General features: G+C 57.4%; 1 protein-coding gene across 2 annotated transcripts; it reads right to left on the minus strand.

Annotated features, from left to right (window-relative positions):
• Positions 1 to 350: 350 nt before the first annotated feature.
• Positions 351 to 24,678, minus strand: IL11RA (interleukin 11 receptor subunit alpha). 2 transcript variants are annotated; one of them, XM_058043904.1, is made up of 13 exons: positions 24,599 to 24,678; positions 7,180 to 7,279; positions 6,786 to 6,846; positions 6,512 to 6,678; positions 6,239 to 6,353; positions 5,363 to 5,395; positions 4,400 to 4,563; positions 4,061 to 4,224; positions 3,816 to 3,957; positions 3,305 to 3,400; positions 3,025 to 3,124; positions 2,315 to 2,394; positions 351 to 2,198 (listed from the first exon to the last, which is right to left on the minus strand). In XM_058043904.1, the coding sequence occupies exons 2-13, from the start codon at positions 7,277 to 7,279 to the stop codon at positions 2,182 to 2,184; spliced, it is 1,239 nt and encodes a 412-aa protein (XP_057899887.1). In that variant the 5' UTR covers positions 24,599 to 24,678; the 3' UTR covers positions 351 to 2,181. The 2 variants fall into 2 exon arrangements, with proteins under 2 accessions (XP_057899887.1, XP_057899886.1); XM_058043903.1 differs by lacking the exon at positions 24,599 to 24,678 and adding an exon at positions 11,773 to 11,832.
• Positions 24,679 to 26,224: the final 1,546 nt, after the last annotated feature.

The raw sequence follows: 26,224 nt of genomic DNA on the forward strand, positions 1-26,224 counted from the left end.
CAGGGAGCTGAGCCATGGGGCATCCCAGCAGGAAGCTGCAGTGCAGGCAGGCAGGACTTTGTGGTGGCATGCAGACTCCTGCCTGCTCTGGGTATCTCAGCTGCCAAATGGATGGCAGGTCATGACTCCTGACATCAGAGAGGAAAGGGGTCACCCTCCAGGGCCATGGGCAGCAGGATGCAGTGATGAGGACCAGATGTGCCTCTCCTGGTCACCAGAATTGGGTGTCCCTACTGCCTGGCCAGGCAAGCCCCAGCGAAGGAAGGGGACCAGGGCTTGGCACACAGAGACCACAGATCTATGGGTTTCCCAGAGAGCAGCAAAAAACTTCTATTTGGAGCATGCATGGACTTTCTGGAGTTTAAAAGCAGGCAGATTACAGGGGCCAGAGCTGTTGTCTCCCATTTTCTGGCTGCTGTGCTGCTGCATCTCAAGCAGGCATCAGTCTCCAAAGCAGCACCCAATGCTGGGAAATTAGTAAGTTGTTTGCCAACACTGGAGCCACAGCTGTGGGATGGACGTTGCCTATGTTCTACAGCATCTCTGGACAACCACTGCCTTGATCCCTTCCACAGTGGCAGAGGAGTGGGACCTGGTGGTGACAAGAGGAGGTTTCCAGTGGTGAAGGCTGCCCATGCCATGCTGGGGACTGAGCAGAGACAAGGGTGACTGTGTGACACATCAGAATGGGTGTTGGTTGGGCTGGGTGCTGGGGACCAGAGCACAGCAGATGATGGCAGTGTGATACAGCTGGAGCTGACAAGCCATGGGATGCACCTGGGAGAGGTGATGTGGCTGCTGAACCTGGAAGTCCAGGCAAGATCTGGCTCCTTACACATTCCCAACTTGGAGACCTGCCTTACCTGCCCTGTGGAGAGCTCTGCTCTGGCGCAGGGACAGTGCCATGCCAGCAGCACACTGCAGTTGGAGGGCTGACCCCCATCTCCCTCACTCAGTGTCTGTGCTCATGAGGGACAGTGAGGGGCTGCAACCCCACAAAGCCAAGCATGGGGAGCCCTCACGGCCCCACAACCAGGGCACCCAGTGAGACAACCAGGGCACCCAGTGAGAGCAGCAGGGAGCCTGTGGCACACAACACGTTGCAAAAGGCACAGCCTGCCTCAGATCCCTCCAACACAGCCCACATAAGGACCCTTTGTGGCTGCCCCAGTCCAGGCTCCCTCTGCACCGTGGGTCCAGAGGCAGCCCCAGGACCCAGGTGGGTCCCCATCCTGCACTGGCTCTGCTCCCCCTGCTCCACACTTTGCTGCTGTCTGAATTTCCCCCAGCTCCATCTGGATCTCGTTGGGCTGCTGGCACGGAGCACCGGGGTCTGGAGGTGCCAACACATGGAAAACATTAGAGGGGCTGGGTCGAGGTGCAGCAAGGGGGCCACTTGCAGAGCAAGGGGGCTGTGCAGAGGGTCCTGTCTCAGCTGTCATGCTGGTGAGGGCAGGGGAGATGTCCCACCCAGCTGCCTGTCTGCATCCCCTTCTGGCACTTAGCCTCAGCATGGGTCTCTCTCAGCCCCTGCAGGCACCTGGGGACAGGGCTGTACAGTTTGGGAGGCAGCCCTGCTGCCTGTGCATCTCCTGCAAGCACCATTCCCAAGCTGGCACTCGCCCCCGCTTTGGCCCAGCATCACCTGCACAGGGGTTTTGCCTGGACAGTGCCAATGATAGCATTGGCATATCCCCTTTATTGGCATCTCTGCTCCGTCCAGCCACAGCACGGGGGTTGGGGCAGAGGGAAGGGGCAGGGGGTGTTCTCTTCTGCCTGCTGGCGGCAGGTGGGGGGTGACAGGCAGGGAGCAGCACCCCACTGATGCCTGGCACCCCCGGAGCCTACACCCACGGTCCCCCTCAGCACTGGGCAGTGCAGTGGGGCTGGCTCAGTCTCTTATCCCCATTGGTTTAGCAGCGCTCTGAGGTGGAGCTGGCCTGTCACCCTGAGCCTGAAGTGACTCCAGCTGGCTCCTGGTGGGCTCAGGCAGTCCAATGCTCCCGAGAGCAGAGCCTCTCTCCTTGGGATCCATCCTGCAACCCCGGGGTGCTGGGGGCTCCGGCAATGTCCACAGCTGTGGGGTGACCCGGCAGGCGTGGGGTCCTTGGGGGCCAGCAGTGGCATCAAGTCCCACGCGTGGGCAAGCGGGTGCAGGGAGCAGGGATCGGCCAGGGCTCACTACAGGATCTGAGCTTCTGCCAAGAGAGAGGACAGGGGGTCAAGGGGGACACTGGAGACACTGACCTGCCCCATGCCCTGTGTTCCCTGCCCCACATTTCCCCCCCATTCCCCACCCTGCACCCCGACTCACTTGGTAGTGCCTTCAAGTGGGTGGCAGCAACCAAAAAGCTGGGTTTGGTCTTGTCCTCGCTGTGTTTCCTCACCCGGAGCCTAGGGATGAGAGTATTGGTGGCTGAAGACCCCAAGCAGCCTCCCTGAGCATCAGGACTGCCCAGATTCCCAGGGATCCTGCTCTGTTTCCATCCAGCTGTGCCCAGCTGTTCCCAGCTCGGCTTAACCTCTCCAGTGGGTCAGCTCCAGGGCTACAGCAGCAACTGGTCACCAGAGGGGATTGGGATGGGAACAGGGACTGACAGCAGAGCCAGAGCAGGGAGATCCCAGGGTGGTGGGATGAGAGGGAACCTGGGGACAGGATTCCCAGGGAGCAAAGGCACATGGAGGGACATCTGTTCTGACTCTGGAGTGTGAGACTCTCCAGCAGGAGCCTTTGGGAGGATATTAGAAGGAGCAGCATCTTGAGGGGATTCAGAGAAAGGTCCCTTGGATCTGGGGTCGTTGGAAAGAGCCCAGGCAGGCTGGGCAGAAATGGGTGTGCTGGGAAGAGGCACTGGTGAGGCACAGGGGCAAGGGGAGCATAAACCACCCCACAGGGCATCACTGGGTGTGTTTTGGCAGGGACCCCAGAGTAGGGCTGGGGGATCACAGGACACTCATGCTGAGGGTTCAGGATGGGATGGGGACAGCAATCACACAGCCCCTCCTTCTCCAAAGCCAGCCTACCAGATGAGGATGGTGATGACAAGAACAGCAGCCAGGATGAAGAAGGCAAAGATCCCAAGGGACACCAGGATGGCCATCTTCTCCAAGGGGTCACTGCCATCTGGGACAGAGAGACTGTCACAGCTGAGGGATGTCACAGTCCCCAGCACCTGTGGGACCCTATGGCAAACACCTGGACACTCCCCCAGCCCAGCACATATGGGCATGGGGCAAGACACCCTTCCCACTGCTCTCAGCACCATACATGGCCCTTTTGCCCACCCCCCCTAGCTCTACTCACTGATGGGCTCAGGGTTGGGAGCCTGGGAGGGCTCCTCAGCCAGGCTCTCCAGTCTGGCATATGTAGTGGTTTCTTCTCTTGCTGTGGAGGCCAGGTCTGGAAGGACAGAAGGGATGGAAACACTCACCAAAAGCATTTGCAGCACCCCAGGGACCCACAGAGAGGGGTGTGGAAGGGTGTCTTTGTGCCCCAGAGGTCCCACGAGCCCAAGGGTGCTAATGGTGCTTTGGAAGCCCCTCTCTATTCCAAGCCTGTGGGGGCAACCCCCAAATGGCATCAGCACAGCTCTAGACTGACATGAGCTGGGAGATTTGGTGAGTTTTGTCCTCCTGCAGCTCTGCCTCCCAACCTAAAGTGGCCATGGAGTTGAGACTCACTCTGGTTGATATTTCGGGAATGAGTGCCATGGGGAAGGGACTGAAGAGGGGAAGTTCAGAGTTCTGGAGGGATTTTGGGGAAGGATAGCACAATGTGGTTGGCTACTGCAGGCTGCAGCCTGTCCCTCTCTCACCTCTGACTGGCGTTGCCCGGGCCTCAGCACTCCACTCGCTCCAATTCCCCGCATCCAGGAAATCTTTGGCACTGACTTGCACCACGTGCTCCAGCCCGGCGAAGGCATCCGTGATAACCTCAGACAGATTCACCGTCTCTACCTGTGCCAGGCAGAGGGGAGCTGTGGGGCAGGCAGGGGCACCTCTCCCTCGCCCCATGCACTCCCTGCTCCTGTGCTGGCCCTGCCTTCCCTTGCACACTCACCACGGACCAGGAACGGTGGATGACAGGTCGGTACTGGAGCCGAAACCTCAGCTGGAAGTGGGGCTCCTTTGGCCAGGAGGAAGGGTACTTCCAGCTCACGTGGAGCCGCCGTGGGGCCAGAGGGATGGGCTCCACCACCAAGCCCTCTGGAGGGTCTGGCTTAACTGTGTGGGAAAGGACAGGAAGCCTTTGTCACCCCACACTGCCATGCACAGGGTTCCCTGCTGTCCCCCACAGGTAACTGCCCAGGGATGGACAAACAGTGGGATGGATGGATGGATGGATGGATGGATGGATGGATGGATGGATGGATGGATGGATGGGTGGGTGGGGACTCACTGATGGCCTGCATGGTGACATCAAGGAGGCGGTAGCTGAAGCCCAGGGGGTTCACCTCGGTGATGTTCAGGCGGTAGGAGCTCCAGAACTCTGACCTGTGCACGGTGCAGGTGCCGGGGCGGGACGGATCCTGCACGCACAGCCCCACGTGCCCATTCTTGTTCCTGCAGACAGGGAGGCACGCTGGTGACATGTCCTACCCTCCCACCATGCAGAGTTCCCAAATGCTGCCGAGGAGGTGCCATGGAAGACCCTCATGCCAGGACCCTGTGTGGAGGAGGCAGCCTGTCACAGACATGTTTTATGAAAAATCCTTTCCTTAGGATTTTTTTTCTCCTGAGAAGCTCAGACACCTCAAAATGTAAACAATGGTTATCTGCTGCTGTGGAATGCAACAGGTGCATCTGTGATTGGTCTCATATAGTTGTTTCTAATTAATAGCCAATCACAGTCAGCTGGCTCGGACTCTCTGTCCGAGACACAAGGTTTTGTTATCATTACTTCTTTTCCTATTCTTAGCTAGCCTTCTGATGAAATCCTTTCTTCTCGTCTTTTAATATAGTTTTAATACAATATATATCATAAAATAATAAATCAAGCCTTCTGAAACATAGAGTCTGATCCTCATCTCTTCCCTCATCCTGGCACCCCTGTGAACATGGTCACATTAGCCCCTCAGGCTCAGCTGCACTCATCCTTTCAGAGTCCAGCATATCCCTCTGAGTGTGACAGAAGGGATCCTCATCCCAGCTCCATGCTCTGTCTGGGAAGGTCCCTCCCTGAGGCAAACCCTTCTCCCTGAGGCAAACCCTTCTCCCAGACTCCCAGGTAGCTGGGAAGTAGCTGGCTCCCTTTGGGGGACCCCCAGCTGTTGCTTTAGGGTCCCTGCTGAAGGCAGCAGCAGAGTCTTTGGGATGGGGGCCAGTCCCCAGGGAGCAGGAGCAGGGTGGGAGTCAATCCTACCTCCGCTTTTCTTCGCCTGTCAGGGATTTCTTCCTGCCATGGAGACAGATGGAAAAGCAGATGATTAGGATGAGGGGGCAGCACAAAGTGAGCCCCACCATGACCCAGAGGAGGGACAGGAGTCCACACTGCAAAGCAGCCCCACACTCCCACGCTGGTACACACATGTGACAGAATGGGGGAAAGAGCCAGAACCATGTCCAGCTCTTCCAGGGAACAGCCTGGCAGCAGGAGCTGGTGATCCCAGGGAAAAGAAATGGGACACCCTTCCCTGCCTGGGATTTCATCACACAGAAGCAAAGGCACTGATAAAAGCAGCTCCCCAGAGCCTGGCTTCACCCTCCCCCTAAAGCCTGCCAAATCCCCTGCTTCCACTCCCCCTCCCTGTGGAGCCCCTGATGCTCCACTCAGCCCCCTCCCCACCAAGCCCTCGGCTCCTGCAGCTTTCAGCAGGGCTGTGCTTTATGAGCTCCATTGGACTTCAAAGCCGCCCGCTAATTTGGCTTGCAGGGATAATTAGAAGCAGCAATGCTGTCAGGGCTCCTTTCATCCTAAAACATGCCGGAGTGTGGAGGCTTGCAGATGACCTGCTTCTCTTTCATTGCCCCTCTGGTGCTGGCAGAGCCGTCAGCAGGGAGGGAACCTGCCAGTGCCAGACCCCCAGTGCTGCTGAGACCCCCACTGAAAGCAAGCAAAGGCTTGGTGCTCTGCTCACCCCAAAACAGGACGTGCTCTGGGGTGCAGCACAGTCCTTGGGGCAGGAGGTGAACCCAGGGCATGTGTGGGATGGCCAGATGGATCTGGTGGTTATCCTTGGCTGTGACCCAGAGCTCACACCATAACAAGCCCATTCCATGCCCTGCAGGTACACTTCACCTGTATGTGGTGATATATCTGGTGGGAAGGAAGGTCTCCACACTGGAGGTCCAGGAGCAAGAGAAATTCTCATAGTCAGATGCTCTGCACGACACAAAGGGAACTCCAGGCAGGTCTGGGGTCCGGGGAAAACAGCAGTCAGTGAGGAGTCCCCCATCCCACAGCCCATCCAGCACACAGTGCCAACACCAAGTCCCCTTCTGGCAATGCCCTGGCAGGGCTGCAGGCACCACGCTCCCCTGGAGCAGCCCAGCTCCCAGGCACGCTACTCACGCCCCAGTCGCAGGGACACGGAGTGCAGCAGGCTGCCGTCCTCGCCGTGGCAGCTGTACGTGCCCCCGAGGGCCGGGCTGGCGCTGGGCAGCACCAGCGATCCCTGCTGGATCACCGAGCCCTCCGGCAGCGCCGCGGCGCCCGCTCGCCTCCACCGCACTGCCGAGCTGGGGAGGAGAGACCAGGCAGGCTCAGCGAGAGGACAGGGATGCCCAGCCCACCTTGTAAACCATCCCACTGGATAGACCGCTTGATGCGCATGGAAAAGACTTACCTGGCACGGGCACCAGGGCATGACAGGGTCACGTCTGTCCCCAGCTGTCCATACTGCACACCTGGAGAGACACACGTCCCCAGATGGGTGTTAGCACTCCATACCGCCCCACAACAGGCCTGGGGGGCAGCTGGGGAGCCCCTGGGGTGTATCCCACAGTGGGCACTGGCTATGGGGTCTGGCTTTGTGCAGGTACTACCACAGGGCAAGGACTCGTCCCACTTGGGGCTGGGCAATGAGCAGAAACACAGGTTGGCCATCACTGTAGGATGTAGGGCTGTGTTTCACACAGTCCTGGTAGGTCTGCTCCTGTCTGGGGGAAATGGGGTGCCCTCAGGGGCCTCATGGGACGTGGGGAGGGGTGCTGTATGGGGGTGCTTGGTGGGGGTCTCACCTTCCTCTCCCCAGTCTTCAGGGATAGCAAAGGAGGCTGATGCCAGGGCTGCTGCGAGGAACACCATCACCCTGCTCAGGCTTGGGATGGAACTGTGCATCTGCAGGAGGCAGACAAGGGGAGGAGAGAATGTTATTCCCAGCAATGGGGCAGCTGATACAGTCCATAGCCCACAGCCCACAGCATTCCTGCAGGGCCTTGGATCCTACATTTCCCTCTCATCTCACCCCATCCTGCTGGGGACAGAACAGGGACTGAATCCCGGGACCCCAGCTGGGACATCTGGCAGTGTCTGTGCCACAGTCACAGCTGGTTCCTGGCTGCTGAGCAGTCCCCATGCCTGGGGCAGGGATGCAGGGGGCAAACACTGACCAGGAGCTTAGGGCTGTGCGGGTTATTGGGATTAAGGGTTCTTTGCCATTCCAATCCTGTGCTGGGAGCCTTGGCTGGCTCCCAACCCCAGGGTGGTCCAGAGACCTGTGCATGTGCAGCTGGGGTGAGATGGGACCAAGGAGAAATTCTGGCCTGTATTTACATGGCAGGTGACAGCAATCAGATCTAAAGAGGCTCACAGAGCTGGGGAGAGCAGGGCTGTGACAGCTCAGGTTGTACCAAGTGTCCCATCACTCACTGCCCGTGCCTGCACCCCCCGTGAGGCTGGTCCAGGTAAGGCTCCATGTGGGGGAGAATGGGGCTGAAATCCCCTCCTCACACTCAGTGATCAGCAGTGAGAGGGGCAGGGGATGCAGGGTCAGGGATGTGCGCCCTCTCCATGCCAACCTACACCTCTGTGGGCACATCAGCCAGTGCCACCCTGGGCAACACAGCCAGTGCTGCCCTGTCCTGCCCCACCACCATCACCCTGTCCACCACAGCCAGCAGTGCTCTGTGACATCCACCCCATCCAGCAGTCTTTCTGTGCCAGCCAGAACTACCTAAAGCATCCAGAGCCACCTGCAGAGTCCTGCATCAGCAGGACATATCAGCCAGTGTCACCCTGTCCATCCCAGCCCCATCTGTCTGTGCCAACAAGCATCACCCCAGGGCATCCACCCTGGCCAGAATCACACTGTCCCTACCAGGAGTGCCACACAGTCTCTGTCAGTCAGAAATGAATGATTTCTCCCCTGCCCACCCCTCACAACTGGACATGCCTGTTTATTTACACCCACTCTGCTCCCAGCTGCAGGCAGGGGCTCAGGGCACATAAGGCAGGGAGCTCCCTGCCAGCCCCAAGAGCAGGCATAAATCTGCAGGCATAAATCTGCAGGCATAAATCTGTGTCCCCCTGCGTTGAACAGCTGAGGGAGTGGAGGGAGGGATGCTCCAGCCCAGCAAAGACACCCCAGAGCAGCAGCCAGCTCCCCTCCTGTGGCTGAGTGTCCATGGCCACAGACCAAACCGCCTGGCGAAGGAAGCAAGAGCTACAAGGCAATCTGCTGCAGGGGGGAAGGCGTATGGCACCCCACATCAACCCCGCTCTGAGCATGCCAGGCAGCCTCAAACACAAGCCCCAAATGTAAATAATTTCATGAGACTGTCATAAGCTTTTCCTACCAAACCACCCTAGAAATGTTCCCAAAAAATATCAGTCAAAAAGTCTCTGCCAAAACTATGCTGGTAAGTAACTGGGAACATTTGGCCTGAAAGTAAAATATTTTGGTGATGGAAAAAAAGGAAAAAAAAGAAGAAGACGAAAATGAGTGTATTTTTTCTTAAAAGCAGAGACCAAAAATAACTCCAGAAACCACGTGGGCTAGAGTGAAGGAATAGTTCAGGGGGGAGGAGGAAGGGGAGTGGGTGTATGTGTGTGTGTCAGGAAAAAGGGAGAGTATGTTAATATACAGAGAGAAAAACAGCTTTAAAATAAAATAATTTCTTCTCATGACCACCCTGGTTTTTCATTCAAACACTGCAGAGGGTATCCAGCCCCTCTCCATAATGACCCTGGTGGTTAAGTCTGGTCAGGGACCACTAACCCAGACCCCCACCCTAGTGGTCCCTAACCCTAAACCTAACCCTAAGACTGCTCATCCTGATGGCCAGTCCTCATCTTCCACCTTTCATCACCCTTTGTGCAGAGCTCCCCATCCTCAGACCAGCACTCCAGGAGCTCCCCTGCCTCAGAGGGGCCCCCCTGCCAGCACAGTGTGAGAAGGCAGCACCAAGCCCCTCCAGACACGCTGACCCAGTAAATGACCCACATGAGCAGTCCCAAAAACTATCCCCGGGGACACAGAATCACTGCAGAGAGAAGGAGCAAGCCCTTTCTTGCCTGCCCAAAGGCCAAAAACAAAAGGGGAAAGAGCCACAGAGCCGGAGAGGACCAGAGCCCTCGTGTGCCCCAGGTGCAGAAGCAGGGCAGGGGGCCAGGTGCTACAAGACAGCCTGGCCAGAAAGGATCCCCTTATTTTCTGCCACCAAACTCCCTGGCCAAGGGAAAAACAGGCGTGCAAATGAACACAAGTGTGCGAGTGGCCAAGCCTACCTTCCTTGGAGGCTCCACACCCCCACAGATGGGCACACAGGCAAAGAAAACATCCCTTGATGCTTGCACTAGCAGTGACACATTCTGGGGACACAGAGTCCCGGCACACTGGTCCTGGAGCCGAGCCGGGACAGAGGGAACAATGAGAGCTTTTCTTCCTCCCCTCATGCTAATCCTGGCCAGAGAGACGCCTGCCGCCAGCCCAGGCTGGGTGACATCCCATCCCCTTGCCACAGCCAGGGCAGAGGGACCTGGCTCAGCCTGGGCGTGTGGTTTGGTCCTGCTGGGAAGGGCAGCAGTGCTGGACCCTGCTCCCCCAGCACAGGATGCTCCTGTCACTGGCATGGCCAGGGTGACCAGGTGGCTCTGGCACCCGTGGGTGTGAGCCAGAAATGCAAGGTTTCACTCTCCATACCCCCCTGCTCTCCCTGCTCTCCATACCCAGATCCTGCTGTTCTGCTGGGCACCACCTGAGCTCATGCAAAAGTTTTTGGCCAGTGGTGGGGAGCAATCCTGACATAAGCCCCTTCCTGCTTGCAAACTAAAGTGTTGAAAGCCAAAACCTCCCTCAAAACCATGGCCGTGTGCACCGGCACCAATGCCCACGTTGGGTGTGACAGCTCCCTCGGCACAGCTGATCTGTGCCATGCCCTGCTGTGGCCTGGCAAAGCCCAGCACAGATTCCTGGGGGAAGCCAACTTTCCATTGTGTTCAGGGCTTTGAAACACATTGGGTTTTGTTTTCTTAGGTTTTTGTTGATGTTTTTCTTTTCCTTTTTTTTTTTTTTTTTTTTTTTTTGCTTCATTTGAAGTTGCTCTTCAAAGCAAGTGGGCTGCACACAGAGCTGGGGTGATGGGGACAGGGACAGAAGCAGATGATACTGTGCCTCAAGGCTGCACATGGCAGCATGAAGACTTGGGATGCTCCCCACTAAGCACAGAAAGCTGGGGTGCCTCTTAACCTCTTCCTAGGGTGTTAGGAGCTGCAACAGAGATATGGCAAATAACTCAAGAGCACTTGGCAGCTCTGCCTACCCTGTGCCGGGCCTTGATGGGAGTCACCCACCTGCAAAAAGCAATGGGCAGAGGCCCAAAGCTGGCTCTAATGCCCCAGAGATGGCACCACTCTGAGCATCCCCGGAGCTGGGGAAGCATCCCTGGCCCCGTGCTACAAACTCTCCTGTCTGCCAGTGATTGCTGTAGGAAGAACGTCCTATGCTGAAATGCAGAATACCGCAGGAATTCCCCTCTCCTTGTTTCCCTGTGGGGAAATGTGCCTCTGGAGCCGTGCCTTGCTAATCCCTCTGCACCTGACAGGCCTGCAGAAGCACCATGCCTCACTGAGGAGCCATGGCATGGTCTGAGCAGGTCCCTGTGGCTGCTGCTCTGCCCAGGGCCCTGGAATCATCCCATCCCTGCAGCACTGTTGATTCCACCCTCACTGCATGAACGTGCGCCTGTGCAATCCCAGTGCACTGGAATTACCCCAGTTAAACCAGTAAAACCAGTAGGAGTCTTTCCCTGTAAGGCAGTCCCATGAGACCTGTGTTTGAACATCGGACTAAACCCAGAACAGTCCTGATGCAGGACTTAACTCAGGGCAACTCAAATATTGGATTATACCCCACAGCCCAGAAGGAGAATTAAATTCCACCCAGCCCAGGGGGACAATTAAATCCAGTGCAGTCTAAATGTGTGGTTAAATTCAGCCCAGCCCAGGACTGGGGCTGAACCCAGCTCAGCCAAAATGTGAGGCTCAAACATGTGGTTATGCCATGCTAATGTGGCATTAAATTCGGCACAGATCAGGAGTGGAGCTGACCCACAGATCAGCTCAAACACAGGGTTAACCTCACCAAAGCCCAGTCATGGGGTCACACAGTTCAAATGTGGGGCTAAACCAAATGCAACCCTGGCATAAGGCATAAGCTAAAGCCCAGCTCAGCCCAAACACAGAGATAACCCCAATATTGTCCAGTTATCTTCACAGCCAGGTACAACACACATCTCCATGCAACCACACCAACCCCTTGGTGATACCCAGTCGACCCCAGCCCCGCTGGTGTCCAAAGCCAAGCCCAAACCCCTCCATAACCCAAGGGTCACCTCTGTCCTCTGTGGAGCCAGCAGTCCCTGGTGCTTGGGGCTGGGGGGGCCTACACACCTCAGCCTGCCAGCAGCCCCATGGAGGTCAGGCTCTGCTCCTACCCCAGCCGGGAAACTCTCACCCCAACGCCCTGATTTCCGCTCTCCCCTGCTCCATCCTGCAGGAAGAGCTCTCTGGCTCCTGGTTGCAACTGGAGGCATCGGCAAGGGCCAGAACAGCGAGGGCTCTGTTAGCAGCCAGCAGCCCTGACACTGTGCCAGCTGGCAGTGCTTGCGTTCCGAGGGGGGAGAGAAGGGGCGCCCCCCTCTCCACCCCATCCCCACACTCCTCTCTCCAAAGCCACGTGCCAGAGGCATTCCTAAAAATAATCTCGCGGCTGTAAAGACACCTACCAGCGCTGTAGCTGCAGTGCTGGTGGGTTTCTTTACAGCTTGGAGATTATTTTTAGGGTGGAGGCATGGAAGTTGGTGGGAGGGGGTGCTGCATCCCCAGTGTCCTTGGCACATGGTTACAGGACAGGGATGGGCACAGTGCTGGATCTGGGGACAGGGGTGGGACCTGCCAGCAGAGAGCTGGGCCACCCTGTGATTACAGCAGGGTGGGAAAGGCTTTTCCTGTCCCAGGAACATTTTGGGATTTGAGACATTTTTCTGCTCCTGGGCTCAGCCCAGGCTGGCAGAGAATTAAGTGAGCGCACAGCTCCCAGAACGGCAGAGCAGCTGGGCACCAGCCTGCATTCTGCTCCCCCGGGACCATCTGCACCTCCCAGAACAAAGCTCCCCCACAAGCTGGCCCTGGAGCTGACACAAGAGCACATGCACCCATAAATGCAGGGGATAGACACACATGCACATACCTGTGAACACCCCAGGCACACCCAGCTCCCTCTGATGCTCCTCATGAACTCCAGCCTGGGGCTGGGAACTCTGATCAGGAGCAGGGCCCCACAGCATCCCCCACAGGCCATGCTCCCCCTTCTCTCCCCCTCTCCAAAGCTGGCTGGAGCCCAGGAGCCATCAGGCTCAGCTCCATCCTCGAGGCACGAAGGCGCATGGGTCAGCCAAAACGCAGCAGGGCCAAAATAAACAGCTCACCTTACACAAATGCTCCCCCAGCTAGCAATTTGCTGTCACTCCTTTTGCAAAACAAAATCCCTTTTGGGCAAGAGAAGGATTTCAGGAGTCATTAAGGGCCACCTGGGCAGCCATATAAAGCCATCAGCAAGGGGTGGTCCAAATAAAGCCACCAGCAAAGGGTGTCCCATTAACCTCCTGTACACCACCAGCAGTGTGGGTGAGGGGCAGGGGGATGGAAATTGCAGAGCCCCAACCATGTGTGATGTGGGGATAATGGTGCCAGTCTCTTTCTCCTGGTGGGATAACCATGACCTGTCTTCTCCAAGCTTGGAGTCAATCCTACCTGCTTTCATAAAATCATTGAATAATTAAGGTTGGAACAGACCTCTAAGGTCATCAAATTTGCCACATGGAGGTGGCTCAGAGGTGGCAGCTGGTTGTGAGGCACATGGCAGGAACAGAGGCTGGGAAAACTCCTCACTGGGGGGCAGCATCCATGCCCCCACATCACACTTTTTCCCAAGCCAACTAGATGGCAGTGCCCATGCCAAAATGAGATGGAAATGTGGCAAAAAGTGGAAAGAATGGGAGAACATGGGGGCTGCTGTACAGGGCCAGGGGATGGGGGCTGAGCCTTGCCTAAGTTGAGAAGGTTGGAAAAACACCGTCGGGCTCATTTTTTTGCTAGAGGAAAAAAGCCCAGCCAAGTTCTGAAAGATTAAGTGTGATTGTATCCAAGAGGGGGAAAGCAGAGCCATGCAGTGAGTATGCTGACACATCTCCTTCCCCAGAGCTGGAGAGAAGCCCCAGCCCCACTCGGGGCCAGCTCTGTTTACAGGCTCCTATTGTCTCTCTTTTTTCATTTGGATTCCCCCCCTCCAACGTTATAGTTCAGGGTAAACAAAAGCAAGCAGCCTCTCACTCCAAACATTTCAGCCATCCCAAACTTTCTCCGGAGGGGGGCTGCCCATGGAATTTTCCTCATCCAAAAGAATTTCGAAATGTTCCCGTTGCAGCCTGCTCTGACTGGAGGCCAGGACAGCTCTAAAATTCTTCATGAAATGTTTGAGCTGCCCTGTGCACTGCCACAGCTCCGGCTGTGCCCCAAAGCTCCCCCCATGCACAGAGAGATCCTCTGGCCTGGCCAGAGGGGAAGAGAGGCACATTCCAGCCTGTGCAATTCCCCACAGCTCATCCCAACCACCCGAAGTGAGCAGCAGGCCTTGCTGAGGCTGGATCCCACCTTTCTATTTTAAGCTGCCACTTCAGTTCTTACTGCTCCGAGTCAGCAGCGCCGGTGCAAAGTACTTTGGAGCGCTGCGGGGTGTGTGTGGCAACGCACCCCAAGAAAACACAGTACTACCCTTGGCAGGCAGAGGGGAGAGGGTGCACGGGGGCCAGAGCTCCTCCTGGGAGTGGTCAGTGGCACCTCGAGCACCAGGAGCGCCTTTTGCAGCGGTGATGCCTCTTTGGTGCTGCTGGTGACCCAGGGCAGGTGGAGAAGGAAGGGATGGTGTGCTGATACACCCCTGAGGATGGAGTAGGGGCACGGCACTGTGCCATGCACACCCCTGTTAGATGGTGTGTGGAAGGGAGGAAAAAATGTATTCCAGGATGAGCCAAGTGCTGGGTGCCCCCTGAGTGTGCTGCTCCTTGGCACACATTGTCCTGTCAGGGTATGCACCCTGGCCCCAGAGGGGGTGAACCAGAGACCCCCAACAGCTCTCTTGGCTTGGGCTAAGTACAGATATGAAGTGAAGCCCATGAGACCCTGGCATAAGGGTGCCACCACTGCTCTGCCTGCTGGTATGGGGGCACTGGAGGTAGATCCTGAAACAACTGGAAGGGGAAGAGCCCAGCTAAAACATCCCACAAAAAGCCAACAGTTGCAGGAAGTACCTAAAGCTCAGCCCAGCATGGATTTGAATGTCAATGCAAGCCACTGGAGTGGCCCGGCATGCTGATGTCCCTGGTCTGCTGTCCAGAACAGCCCCTGGATAGGTTTCAGGGGCTAGATAGCCCTGTAGTCCAAAACATAACCCGACATGCTGGGGCACCCCCACATCCTCCCTCCCTGGGCACACGCAGATTTTAGGGACTGCAACCTCTTGATGAACATGCTGTTCTTCACCCCAGGGAAGGCAAAACATTGCTGGTACCTGCTGCATCTCCCACCCACAGCATCCCACCCTGGTGGGCACAGAGCCCTGTGCCACCACAGCAGCACTGGCAGGGGAGAGATACCTCAGCTCCACGCCGGGCTGGAATCTTGCTGTGGGACAAGGCTCTGCTGGGTGCCCCCGCTGCCTCTGCACCATCTCCCTGCGCCGCCTCGCTGGGTTCTCCTCCTCCACGGAGGCTGCTCAGGGGTTTGGCGTGGGAGCGGTCCTACCCCCCCACCCCCAGCAGCCCCCTCCCCTATAAAGGGGCCAGGCAGCGGCTGTGTGGGGAGCAGAGCCCCCGGCACAGCAGATGGGGTCTGTAAAGTGAGGCTCCCCCAGGTGTGTTTGCCTTGGCCGGGGCTCAAGCCCGTCCAATTAGAGCTATAGAAAACATATCTCACAAAAAAAAAAAAAAAAAAAGAGGGGGGGAAAAATAATCCTCTCCCCTGCGCTGGGGCCCAGGGTTTGGCCGGGGTTTCTCGGCAGGCCAGGCGCAGGCGATGCAGGCTCTGCTGGCAGCAGCCCGGGGAGGGCGGGATGTTTGTGGATATTAAAATGCAGTCGTAAAGTAGAAGAAAAGGGCAGCCTTGTTTCAGAACGAGTCTCCGAGGCTTTCCCCTCTCCCGTCATGCTCGGCACCTGGCCGGCAGCACGAGCAGCTCCCCCTTCCCACAGCCCCCCCAGCTGACCAAGGGCTGAGGTGCTGTCAGTGAGACCCCATCCCTCACGGACTGAAACTCATTGTCTCCAGGAGGGAGAAGATTTGGGAGGGCTCCCCTCTAATGTTGACCCATATTGGGTCAACATTACAGCTGTGCTTCTGTAGAACCCACCCCTGCACATCCCTTCCTTGTCACCCCCCCAACTCTCTGCTTTCCTTGTCCACTGCCCTGCCTGCACGGAGCCAAGGCTGGCAGGCTCCAGCTGCTTGGCAGCAGCCATATGGCAGTCCCATGGTACTCCACTGGTTGGCCTCTCCCTGCCTCCCTGCTGGAAGTAAAATAAGCTGGATGGTCTTTGAGCCCAGACTTCAAATTATTCGCAGGCACCCAACACCCTGCGCCCACACAAAATAAGGAGGACATGGCAGGGTCCCATAGGGCTCCTCCCATTCCCAGAGATCCCACACACCTCTGGAGAAGCCCTCTCCTTGGACTATCTCCCCAAATCCATCCCTGAAGCAGGATGCTGCCTCTCCACAGCATCGCTTCTCTCTCCATGCTGCCATGTCCATCTCTGGAAAGTCGCAGCAGGAGGCTGGGAAGCAGTTGCAGGCATCAGCTCAGCGACGGAGGGTGGCTCCATCCCGGCCCACCTGCTCAGCTGGAGATGCCCAGCGCACATCTGGTTTCACCACTGCCTTCTGCCGCCCTTCCCAGCTCGGTAAGGAGGGGACTTTGTGCTGGGAGCCTGGAAGGGACCCCTCCCCCATCCATCCCCGCCCCTATCCCTCTCCCTTTGCCTGTCCAGGCTTTCCAAGCGCCTGCCCCGCGGGGTCCCGAGGCACATGGCATCCCCAGGCACGGCCCAAGTGAGTAAGGCCCCGGCAAGCGAACCGGGTGCCGGCGGGGCGAGCAGGGCCTGTCCCTTGGCCGCGCTCCCTCCCCGCGGTGGTGAAATCACGTCTGGAGAAAGGCCGGGGAGCGAGGCGCCGGCCCCCCCGCCGCTTCCCAGCGAGCATGCTCGCTCCCCGCCCGCCCCGCTCTGCGAACCCCACCGCAGCCCAGCAAAGGGGTGCTCCCGGCAGGCAGCACAGCCTCATACCTCATCTCCTCCTCCTCCTCGCTCCGGATCCCATAGCAGCATCCCAGCTGGGGAAGTGCTGTGAGAAGTGGAAACGCAGCAGCGAGCCCCAGATGCTCGTAAAAGCGCTGCCGGGGAGTGGGCAGGAACCTCTAATCTCCCTGTAAACCCGCCAGAGGCTGGGGGGCAATCGGGGATGGAGGGGATGGAAGGGGTGGAGGGGTTGGAGGGGATGGCGGGGATGGAGGGGATGGCGGGGATGGAGGGGGTGCCCCTCTAGCCGACACAGCACCCCCTCCGCGGCAGAGCCAGCTGGCTCATGGAAGGAGCTGGTGCCTCGGGCTGCCTGGGAGCGGCAGAGGGGACAGAGAGGGACGGGCCACCAGCGCTCGGCCTCGACCTGTCACACGGCACGTGCCGGCTGCGACGGGGGGTGACTCATGCGGCTCCGGGAGCGCCTCCGCCGGCACGGGAGCGTGGCTCCGGGTTAGGGTTTAATGATCTGCCTTCCTCCGCAGCCCATGCTCTCCGCTCCCTGAACCGCCACAGGGACCCCGGGAATGCCGTCCATCCCCCCTGCCTGGCCGGGGCTGCTGGCATGGAGCGAGCAGGGCTGCGGCGGGGAGCTGGCTGGGAGCACGCCGAGGCTGCAGCTGGGGGCTATAAAAAGCACGGCTGTGGTATGCAGCGAGGCACTGAGAGGGGAGTAAAATAAAATCAGGTGGTGGAAGAGCCGGGTGCTTGCTTCTGCACCAAGTCTGGCGGCGGTGCTGCTCCCCATCGCTCCTTCCCTGCTCCCTGCCCGGCTGGCTCCCGGTGAGGCTGGGGCAGAGCCGGGAACTGGGACTTGGCAAAGGCTGGGACATGCAGGGTTGGGCTGGCGGGGAGCGGAGGGGCTCAAGGCTGGGGAAACAATCGCTGGCTCTCGTTCACGGGCTCCTTCCCGGGATGGAAGCATTGCAGCCACCCCTGGTCCAGCTCGGAGACTCCTGATCCAAGCCCTCAATCCTCTGGCAGCTCGCACCAGAGGATTAACCGTGCGCTGATGGACGCCAGAGCTGCCTTTGCCAGGAGGGAGCCCCAGCATCCCCCTGCACCCGGATCCTCGTGGGGACCTCATCCAGAGGGGACAGTAATGCCACAAGCTGGGTACAGAGAGGACTCCCCTCAGGCTGGCCAGAGCTCCCTGCCCATGGACACGCCGTGTTTGCACAAGTCTGAGCAGGGGAAGGTCAGATTAATTTTAAACCTGAATAAACAAGGAGAGAAGGCAATGCCAGAGCTCGCCCTTCTCGGTAGGGATGCCCAGCAGCAGAGCACAGCACCCGCAGAACAGCTCTGCCCTGCCCAGGGGTTCACATCCCCCTGAGAGAGCTGGAACAGACCCACAGCCAGGGGCCTCCCTTTTCCACAAGGAGCTCCCAGCTGAGTCAGTGTTGGCAGCAGGGAGAGTGGCTCCTGCCTGATTCTGCAAGATTCCTCTGGTCTCCACAGGAAAGCATCCACCCCGGGACCCCCATCCCACTGGGAACAGCACCAGGGCTCGCCTGTTCCCTGGCCACAATGCACAATGTGGTCTTGGGAATGAACAAGGAGGAGAAAAGAAAATAGTAAAATTGTTTGTAGGTCAAGAGGAAAATGAAAAAAAAAAGAAGTTTGTGTTTTTCATGCCAAAAGGAAAATGAAAACCAAAACATTTTGTTCTAAATGATAGGCCTTGTTTAGTTTTCAGTGGTTTTACTTTTTAAAAAAAGGTTTGAGTAAAATCGAGCTAAATTTGTCTTCCAAACATTACCTTGGGGCAGGGAATAAAATAAATTGAAAAAAAAAAAAAAAAGAAAAAAGAAAGAAAGAAAGAATAAATCAAAACATCTCATTTGGAAAATGTCAAGAGCAAAACGCGACGGCTTTTCCAGCCTGGGAGAACCGCAGCCGGGCGCAGAACCCAGCCTCAGTTCACAACTTGGGACGGCTCCCCCCGGAGCAACTTTTTTTCCCGGAAAACAAAGCAACTACTGTGCCAACTGATGGCTGGCATGGCTTGTGCCCTGGTGCCTGTGTCCCATTAGGGATGCCCCCACTGCCCATGCCGGTCCCCAGGACCTGCTGGAGCGTGGAGAGGCCCTGTTTCAATCAGCAGCCATGCGCATGAGCTGAATCTGAGCTGCGCTGCTCTCCAAAACTCCTCTTTAAATGTCTTTTCTATTAGGTCAGCATTCCTGCGTCGCCCAGGGAAGGTGGTTACGGCCGGCAGCCCGGCACACAGGCTCCTCCGTGCTCGCTGCTGGCTCCCCGACAGCAAGCAGCCTGCCCACGCTATTAAATTACTGAGAAAAATGGATTGTTTCACCAAAAATTAGGTGCAGGAACCTCTCACACAGTGGCAAGGCGAGCTGGTAATTGGAAATTCATAGAGCTGGCCGCAAATGCTGCCTCTGGCTCTGCTCCACCCTCCTCTGGTTGTGGTGAGGGATGGCAGAGAGGCATTTGCTGCCATCCCTGAAATGCTGTGCTGATGGAGATGCAGCAGCCACATCACCAGCAGCAATGTGAGGTCTCCCACATATCTTTGTAGGGTTAAATGCTGCTGCACAGTCCTTCTGCCCTTGATAGGTGGGGAAAATAGGTGATAAAACCTCTCAGAGACCTTTCCAGGCACTGGAGAAAGAAAGTTCTCCATGCAGAGCTCACCTTCAAGCACCCTAGTGGGGACATATCTCATGGGGACAAAGTCTGGGGATGCAGCAGGACATGCTGCCCTAGCACCATCCTATTCTTAGAGCAGCACCCCAGGGCTGCTTCCCCACAGACCTTGCCTTGCTCAAGTCCTTCATCTCTCCATCACCAGGCACAGTGTAAGCACCACTGCTGCTCCATCTGAGCTTGGGCATCCCACCATCCTCCTGGACCACTCTGAGCCCAAGCCTCCGTGCCTTGAGAGCTCAGAGCTCTTCATGGCATCTCCAGGGCAAACCAGACCACTTCAGGAGCTGTCAGAGAACCCAGTGCATATCTGCAAAAAGCTGGGAAGCAGGAATGTGGATGAACAGCAGACCAAGAGCTGTGTCAACAAGATACTCTGAGAGACCTCACACTGACTGCTCCCTGTGCCAGCACAGGAAATGGAGGCACTCGTCTTGCTTGCTATGTGCACTGTTTTTTGTATGCTGGGGTGCAAGGACTGTGGGCACAGTCCCAGCTGGAGAGGGGAAATGGAGCTAGGCACAGGATCAGGGAGGCCAGAGAAAACGGATGCCTCCCCTGGCACAGCCATGCTCCAGCCATGGAGCTGCAAAACTCAAAGCCAGGATAGGGTGGAGCAGCCTCAAGGGGGCCATGAAACAGCCCAGCGGGAGCCTTGCAGGAGCTGAAACAATCAAAAGCAGCCAAAGCACACGGAACCCCCGGGGTTGCGTGTTGGCCCTTGCAAGACAAGGATGAAGCAATAGCTGGTTGGGTCCACCAGCTCCTCCTAAGCCTTGAGGCCCTCAGGCAAAACTCATGGAAAGCAAAGACTCCTGCAGAACTCCCCAGCAGCCGGGGGCTGGCCCTGGCCCTGTGAGGAAGTCTGGAGAGGTTCCAGCTGGCCCGGGCACCCTGCGTGACAGCGGCTTGTGAAAAACCACTTGGGCCACTGGGCCGGGCGGTCCCTGGGGACCTTTGCAGGGCTGTTGCAGCACAGCTGTTGTGAGCTCTGTCACAACACTGGCACGGCACTGGGCTGGACCACAACGAGGACCCTTCATGACAGCCCTTTCTGGTTTTCCCTATCCATTTTTGCAGGAAGGTAAGGGCTGAACTGCGCCTTTCATGATGTTACTGAATTCAAAAGGGACCGATGCCCATGCCAACCTTCATCAAAAAGGGACTGGTGATGTGCCTTTGGGACTATTGGTCTGGCTAGGATGAAAGCCCTCTGTCCCAAAGGAAGGGGATGGTGAAAGCACAGGAAGCAAAGGAAACAGCTGGACAGGCAGAGCCACGCCAGCCCAGGGGCTCCAGGGATGCCATGACAGCCCTACTGCCCCCACGTGCTCTTCTGTGAGCACATCCACGCCCCTCAGGCTGCCAGCAGCATGGCAGGCAGCAGCCCTGAGCCCTGTCTGGAGCTCCCCAAGGTGGGATGACACTTAGCTACAGCTGAGCACAACACTCCTCAAAGTTAATGGGTCAGAAGATCCTCCCCAAACAGCTGCAGAGAGGATGGTCCACCAAAGCTGGAAGCTTCTTCCTTCCCTTCTTCCCCTCAGTGTGTCATCAGCGCTGGCTCCTCAACAAGGGTTGGCATGCCTTGTTTTCACTTTGGGAGGTGAAATAAACCAGAAGATGCCCAAATGATTTTATTTCCACCGTAAGGATTTCATTAGATGGCAGAGCCCTGAACTTTCCCACCTCTCCCTATACGGCAATCTCTGCGGGTCCATAACAATTTTCATTAGGCAGTTTCTATTTTGGCTCTCTCTGTACTGAGAGGAATGGACCAGAGCTGAGCAGCCTCTGGGGAGTCCCAGGCTGATTTCCAAAGTGCTTTCAGCATCCTCCCTTCTCCTGGCCAATGCAGTCTTGCCTGCATGCAGGCCACCGCCACCTGCATGGGACAGCCCCATGTCCAACCTGTCAGATCTCCTGAGATCTGTCCAGCCTTCTCGTCCTCTCCAAAAGCATCTTTAGGAAACATGTATGAGCAGGTGGATGTGATCTTCCCCTGCCCAGACTCTTCCAAAATTCCTCAAGAGCCTTTTCAGCAATGATCAATGCCCGCTGCAGCAAGCCCAAGCTGTGCTGGTCAGATGTGACCAATGTAACCTCAGTGAGCAGCCCTGGTAATACAGAGGCAAATCACGTCTTGGCAGATTTCTTGTCTCTTTTTTACTGGATGCCCCCAACTCAAACACCAGAGCAGAAGGAGGTTTTTTTTGCCACGTCCCAGACTCGTACCATTAGAGGGAAGGAATTGCACCTTCCAGCCCAGCCCAGCCATCCACCTGTACTGGAGAGCTTGGCAGATGCTCCAGGGATTGCAGGTGCTGTGACCTTCAAAAAGAGCCCAAAGCTCACCCCATTCCACTGCCATGCCAGGGTGACTCAGAGACCTGGGAAGCAGTCAAACTTGAGAGACAATTCCTAATTACACACTGATCCCTGCAAACCTGCTACTAATCTCCAGAGGAATTTTCCTTTTTCCATGGAAATGGTCCATGGGAATCTGGCTGTTGGACAAGACTCTACCACAACTGCAAGGCATCTGCCCTTCCCCACCTTCATAACCTGGATGGGAGAAGAAAACCATCCCTGGGAGGTGCAGAGAGATTTGCTGGTAGAAACTCAGGTCATAAGGTCATGGCATCCCTGGCCAGAGAGATTTGGTGATTTTCACACATGCGATGCTGTGGTAACCACAGGAACACTTAGAAAAACCAAAAACTCTCTAAACATCCCAGCAAGCCAACTCAGACATCCCAGGGCTAATCCCTTATGCTGGCATTGTATCAGCATCCCAAATGCTGCTGAAGATCCCGTGTGCTGCCTATAGGGAAGAGTTCTCATACCATCCAAACTCTGCGCTTGGCTGTATCTTGGGCAGGGGCAGAGCCACCCTCTTTCATGCCTAAGCAAGAGGAGGGGAAACAAGCTGTGAGAGATGCAGAAATTTTCCAAAGGGAGGAAAAGCAGAGGCACAAGCCGGCACCTGCCCCTCCTGCGGGAAGCATCTCGCAAGGGGTTTTTCTCCAGAGCCAAACCCGCGGGAGAAGGGGAGGCAAGAATCCCTTGGCTTGCTTAGCCTAACGAGGAAGCTGTAAATATAGCAGGGTAAACACTGGAGAGGGAGAAGAGGTCTTGAACTAAAAGCACAATGTTGGCACAAACCCACAGGGGAATAAGCTCTCCAGGAACGCATTCGGCAGGAAACCAGAGGGAGGTTGAGGCCTGTGTGAGCAGGAAGAGCCTGGAGTTGCCTTTGAACAAGAGCAGGGTGGAAATAAAGGGTTTAAATTGAGTGCTCAGCTAGTTCATGGCAGGTGAGGATGTCACGCACTGCGGCCATCCGTGAGGGTTTCCCCACTCAGGATGGTCCAGGTGAGCTCTGTGAGAGGGGCAGGAGAGGCAGGACACCTTCATGTATGGGCTGCAGCTGTGGGGCCACCTCGGTGCCCACCCAGCATGACAGCTTCTGATAAGCCCAGCAGCTGCAAAGGGGAACTGCTGCTGCTGCTGCTGCGATGAGAACGGCGCAGAGACTCAGTGCACTGTGAGTCATTCATTCATCCCTCACAAACAGGGCCTGCACTGGCCAAGCATCCTCCTCCCCCCGCCGCCGGGACAGCTTGCTGGGACAGGGAAAAAGTGGCTTATTAGATATAATCAAGTCAAGTTTTCCCCTCCCTGTGAGGTTCCTCTTCCTGGAATAGGAAGCACAAGACCAGAGCTGCTTTTCTTCCACCTTCCTGCAGGCTCTGCCATTAGCTGCAACCTCCAGGGAGTCCTCCCCACCACCCTACTGAACCCCACATACCCTGTTCACCCACTGCTGGTGACATCCAACCCTGAGAACAGCCCTGCTGTCACCAGTTTGACCCTGTCCCCCAGCTCCAGTCCCATTTTTGCTGCCATGCTTGGTTTGCAGCTCTCTGGAGAGCACATATTGCCCCTTTGTTTCTGCCCAAAAAGTGTCAGGTTGGTAAGGCAGAGGGTGTATAGCTGATGAGGAGGCATTGTGGCCATTTCACATCCTTGTCCCTATCACAGGAGGTCCTCCACCAGCTCCCAGCTCCCTCTGAAGACCCTTTCCCTGTGCCAGACTGGGATGAAGTGTGCCTCATGTCACTGCACACGCCATAACCTAGCTGTGACCTGCCCTCCTGTAAACAGGTAGAGTGCAAACACGCCACCTCCTCCTGCAAACACAACAGCCAGACGTGGGGCAGCCACCTCCTGGCACACAAGGAGCTTGGGCAGCCCCAGAAGTCTCAGCTCTGGCTATGCCACACAGTCCAACACCATTTTGTGTGCATGAAAACACATTGGTGAGCTGCTGCAGCGCCGGGCTTCTTCCCATCCATGGGGACCAGGCACAAGGTAACCTCAGGCCCCATCACAGTGGGGTCAGAGTTGCTGACAGAGATGTCCAAGCCAAGCTCCACGCCTTGGACATCTCTGACAGCCTTCACCAGCCCAGAGGCAGAGCTGGTGGGGACCTGGTGGGTGACACAGCCTGTCGGTGAGGGTGGTGGTGGGCACAGCCCAGTGCTGGCCACTCATGGGGCTGGCACGGACAGAGAAGCTGGGATTGACACAGCATCCCGGGGCAAGGAGGGACAAGGCAGGCAGAGCCCTGCCAGCGCCCGCGCATGGGAAAGCGCCTCTCTCAGCGCCTCTCCTAATTGGGAGCAGCTTTTCCCTGGACCCCCCAGGAGAAGAGGGGGCCCTGCCAGGGGGGAGGCTTTGCCTGGCATTCCAGAAAACTCCCTTCAGACACAGTAGGGGTGTCCAAATCGGGAATGGTAGGGGGTGGTCTGTGGAGGCTGGGGAAGGGGCTCAAACATGCCAGTCCAGGAACATCAAACCCCGAGCATCTCCGGGCAAGGCGGAGGCGCGGAGGGCGGAGAAGGGGGAGCAGCCCTGGGAACTCACAAGCAGCCGGGAGGGCAAGTCCCTGGCAGCTGCTTTGCGAGGGGGCACAGACACGCAGACATCCACACACACACCCGCACAACTTTCTCCAGCCGGGCAGCAAACAGCTCCGGGAGCTGCCCGACCGCAGCCGCGCGTCCCTCACCGCGAAGCCGGGGCGGCGGCGGCCGCTCGTTCCCCTCGGCGGCTGGGGACCGGGGAGCGCTCCCTACCTTCCTGCGTGGCGCCGCGGCTATGTGTCCATGGCGCTGTCGGAGCGGGAGCGGGAGCGGAGCGGGAGCGGGGCGCCCGCACCGGGCTGGCTGGGGCCGGTAGCGCAGGCGGTGCGAAGCCGCCGGGGCTGCCGCCGCCGCTCCATTGGAGCAGGGCTCTGCCAATCTGCCGCCACCACCCCGGGACGCTTCCTGCCTGTGAGCCGCCCCCCGGGACCGGGAGGGATCGGAATCCCGCGCCCACCGCTTGCCCGGGATTCGCGGTGCTCCCCCCACCGTGTCAGTCCGGCCGGAGCGCTGGGATGGGGATCCCACCGTGGCGCACTGGTGTGCGGTGCCCTCCGGGGCACGAGTGTCCCCCCGAGGCTCAGGAACGCCCTCGAGGATGCACAGCCCTCCCCGGTGCTCTCGGGGGTCGGCATTCACCAACCGTGCCTGCCCCCATCCCTGCATCCCGGCGGAGTGGAGGCAGGCGGGTTCTGCTGTGACTCAGTTTCCCTTGCCCCTGGGCTGGACATTTCTTTGGGGTTTATTATTGTGGTGGTTTGTTTGATGGGGAGCATGCGGGGTGAAATCTGGCCCTGGGGTTTGTGTCCCTGAGTTGAAGAAAAGGCTCGCTCCTTCTCGCAGCTTGTGGTGTGTGCTTGTATCCCTTTTTTGCAGGACACGTCCACCACCCAAGCTGCTTTCCCTTGGAAATGGGTTTGGTTTGCCATTTTATTGTAGTGAAAATTCTTAAGAAGAAAAACATTTGTTGGAAGTGTGCAACAGGAAGCCAGCTGGTGAAGACCCACTGGGAGCTTTCCTCTCTGGCAGCACCTGAGGCCGGGTCTCCTTTGGGGTTTCCCCATCTGATGCCATCAAGGCTGGCACTGCTGGAGCCCTGGGACGCACCCAGTTTTCCCTCCCCACATTGTCTCTGCCTGTGCAGAGATATTGGCCACATGTTCCAGGTGTGTGCAGCACCCATGCAGCACTTCCCCTGCAAAAACAGGGCTGGCAGAAGTGAACAGGGTCACAGGGTCCTTCTGCAACCTTACAGTGACAAACTGATCCTTGCCATATCCAGGTACATCCCTGAGCCCCCAAACCTCGAGTAACAAAAGACTACCTGCTGTTTTCCAGTCCTATCTCTTCAACACCACAAAAACACACCCATGAGCTATCCCACCTCCTGAGCATCGATATGATAACAAACTAGTGTTTCCTTCATCCCAGCTCAACCCCACCATATCAGACTTTGGGAGAGGTGGAGGCTGTGTGTGGGGTGAGCAGTTCCTGTACTGGCTCCTGGCTGCACTGTGAGTGCTGAGCTCAGCAATGGCTGAGGCTTGGTGCCCACATCACCCAGGGCATAGCCCAATGTGGCGCATCTGCTTGTGGCTGAGGCTGCTGCCTCACCAGCCACACGTGGCCAGCTCCATCCCACCTGCACTAGGAGAGCTGGGGATGTGCCAAGGCTGGGGATGTCCCTCCTTGAGTCACCTCACGTGGCCTTCAGGTGCTTTGCAGGTGGGCTCTGGTTCCACCAGCCTGCTCACATCTTCCCTCAGCTGGTGGCTCACGTGGATTTCGGGAGCCTGGGGGTGTAGGAGGGGCTGGTCCTGGGCAGAGAGAGGTTTCCTC

This window comes from Melospiza georgiana, chromosome Z (assembly GCF_028018845.1).
Source record: "Melospiza georgiana isolate bMelGeo1 chromosome Z, bMelGeo1.pri, whole genome shotgun sequence".
In the NCBI taxonomy this organism is placed as follows: Eukaryota; Metazoa; Chordata; class Aves; order Passeriformes; family Passerellidae; genus Melospiza; species Melospiza georgiana.

What these genes read in the sequence shown, in the direction of transcription:
- IL11RA (XM_058043904.1), bottom strand. Translation starts at nt 7,279, where the DNA reads ATGCACAGTTCCATCCCAAGCCTGAGCAGGGTGATGGTGTTCCTCGCA. An exon ending in TGCCCTGGTGCCCGTGCCAG is followed by an intron (nt 6,679 to 6,785) that starts GTAAGTCTTTTC and finishes TCTCCTCCCCAG; the next exon opens with CTCGGCAGTGCGGTGGAGGC. An exon ending in CCGGGCAACGCCAGTCAGAG is followed by an intron (nt 3,401 to 3,815) that starts GTGAGAGAGGGA and finishes CTGTCCTTCCAG; the next exon opens with ACCTGGCCTCCACAGCAAGA.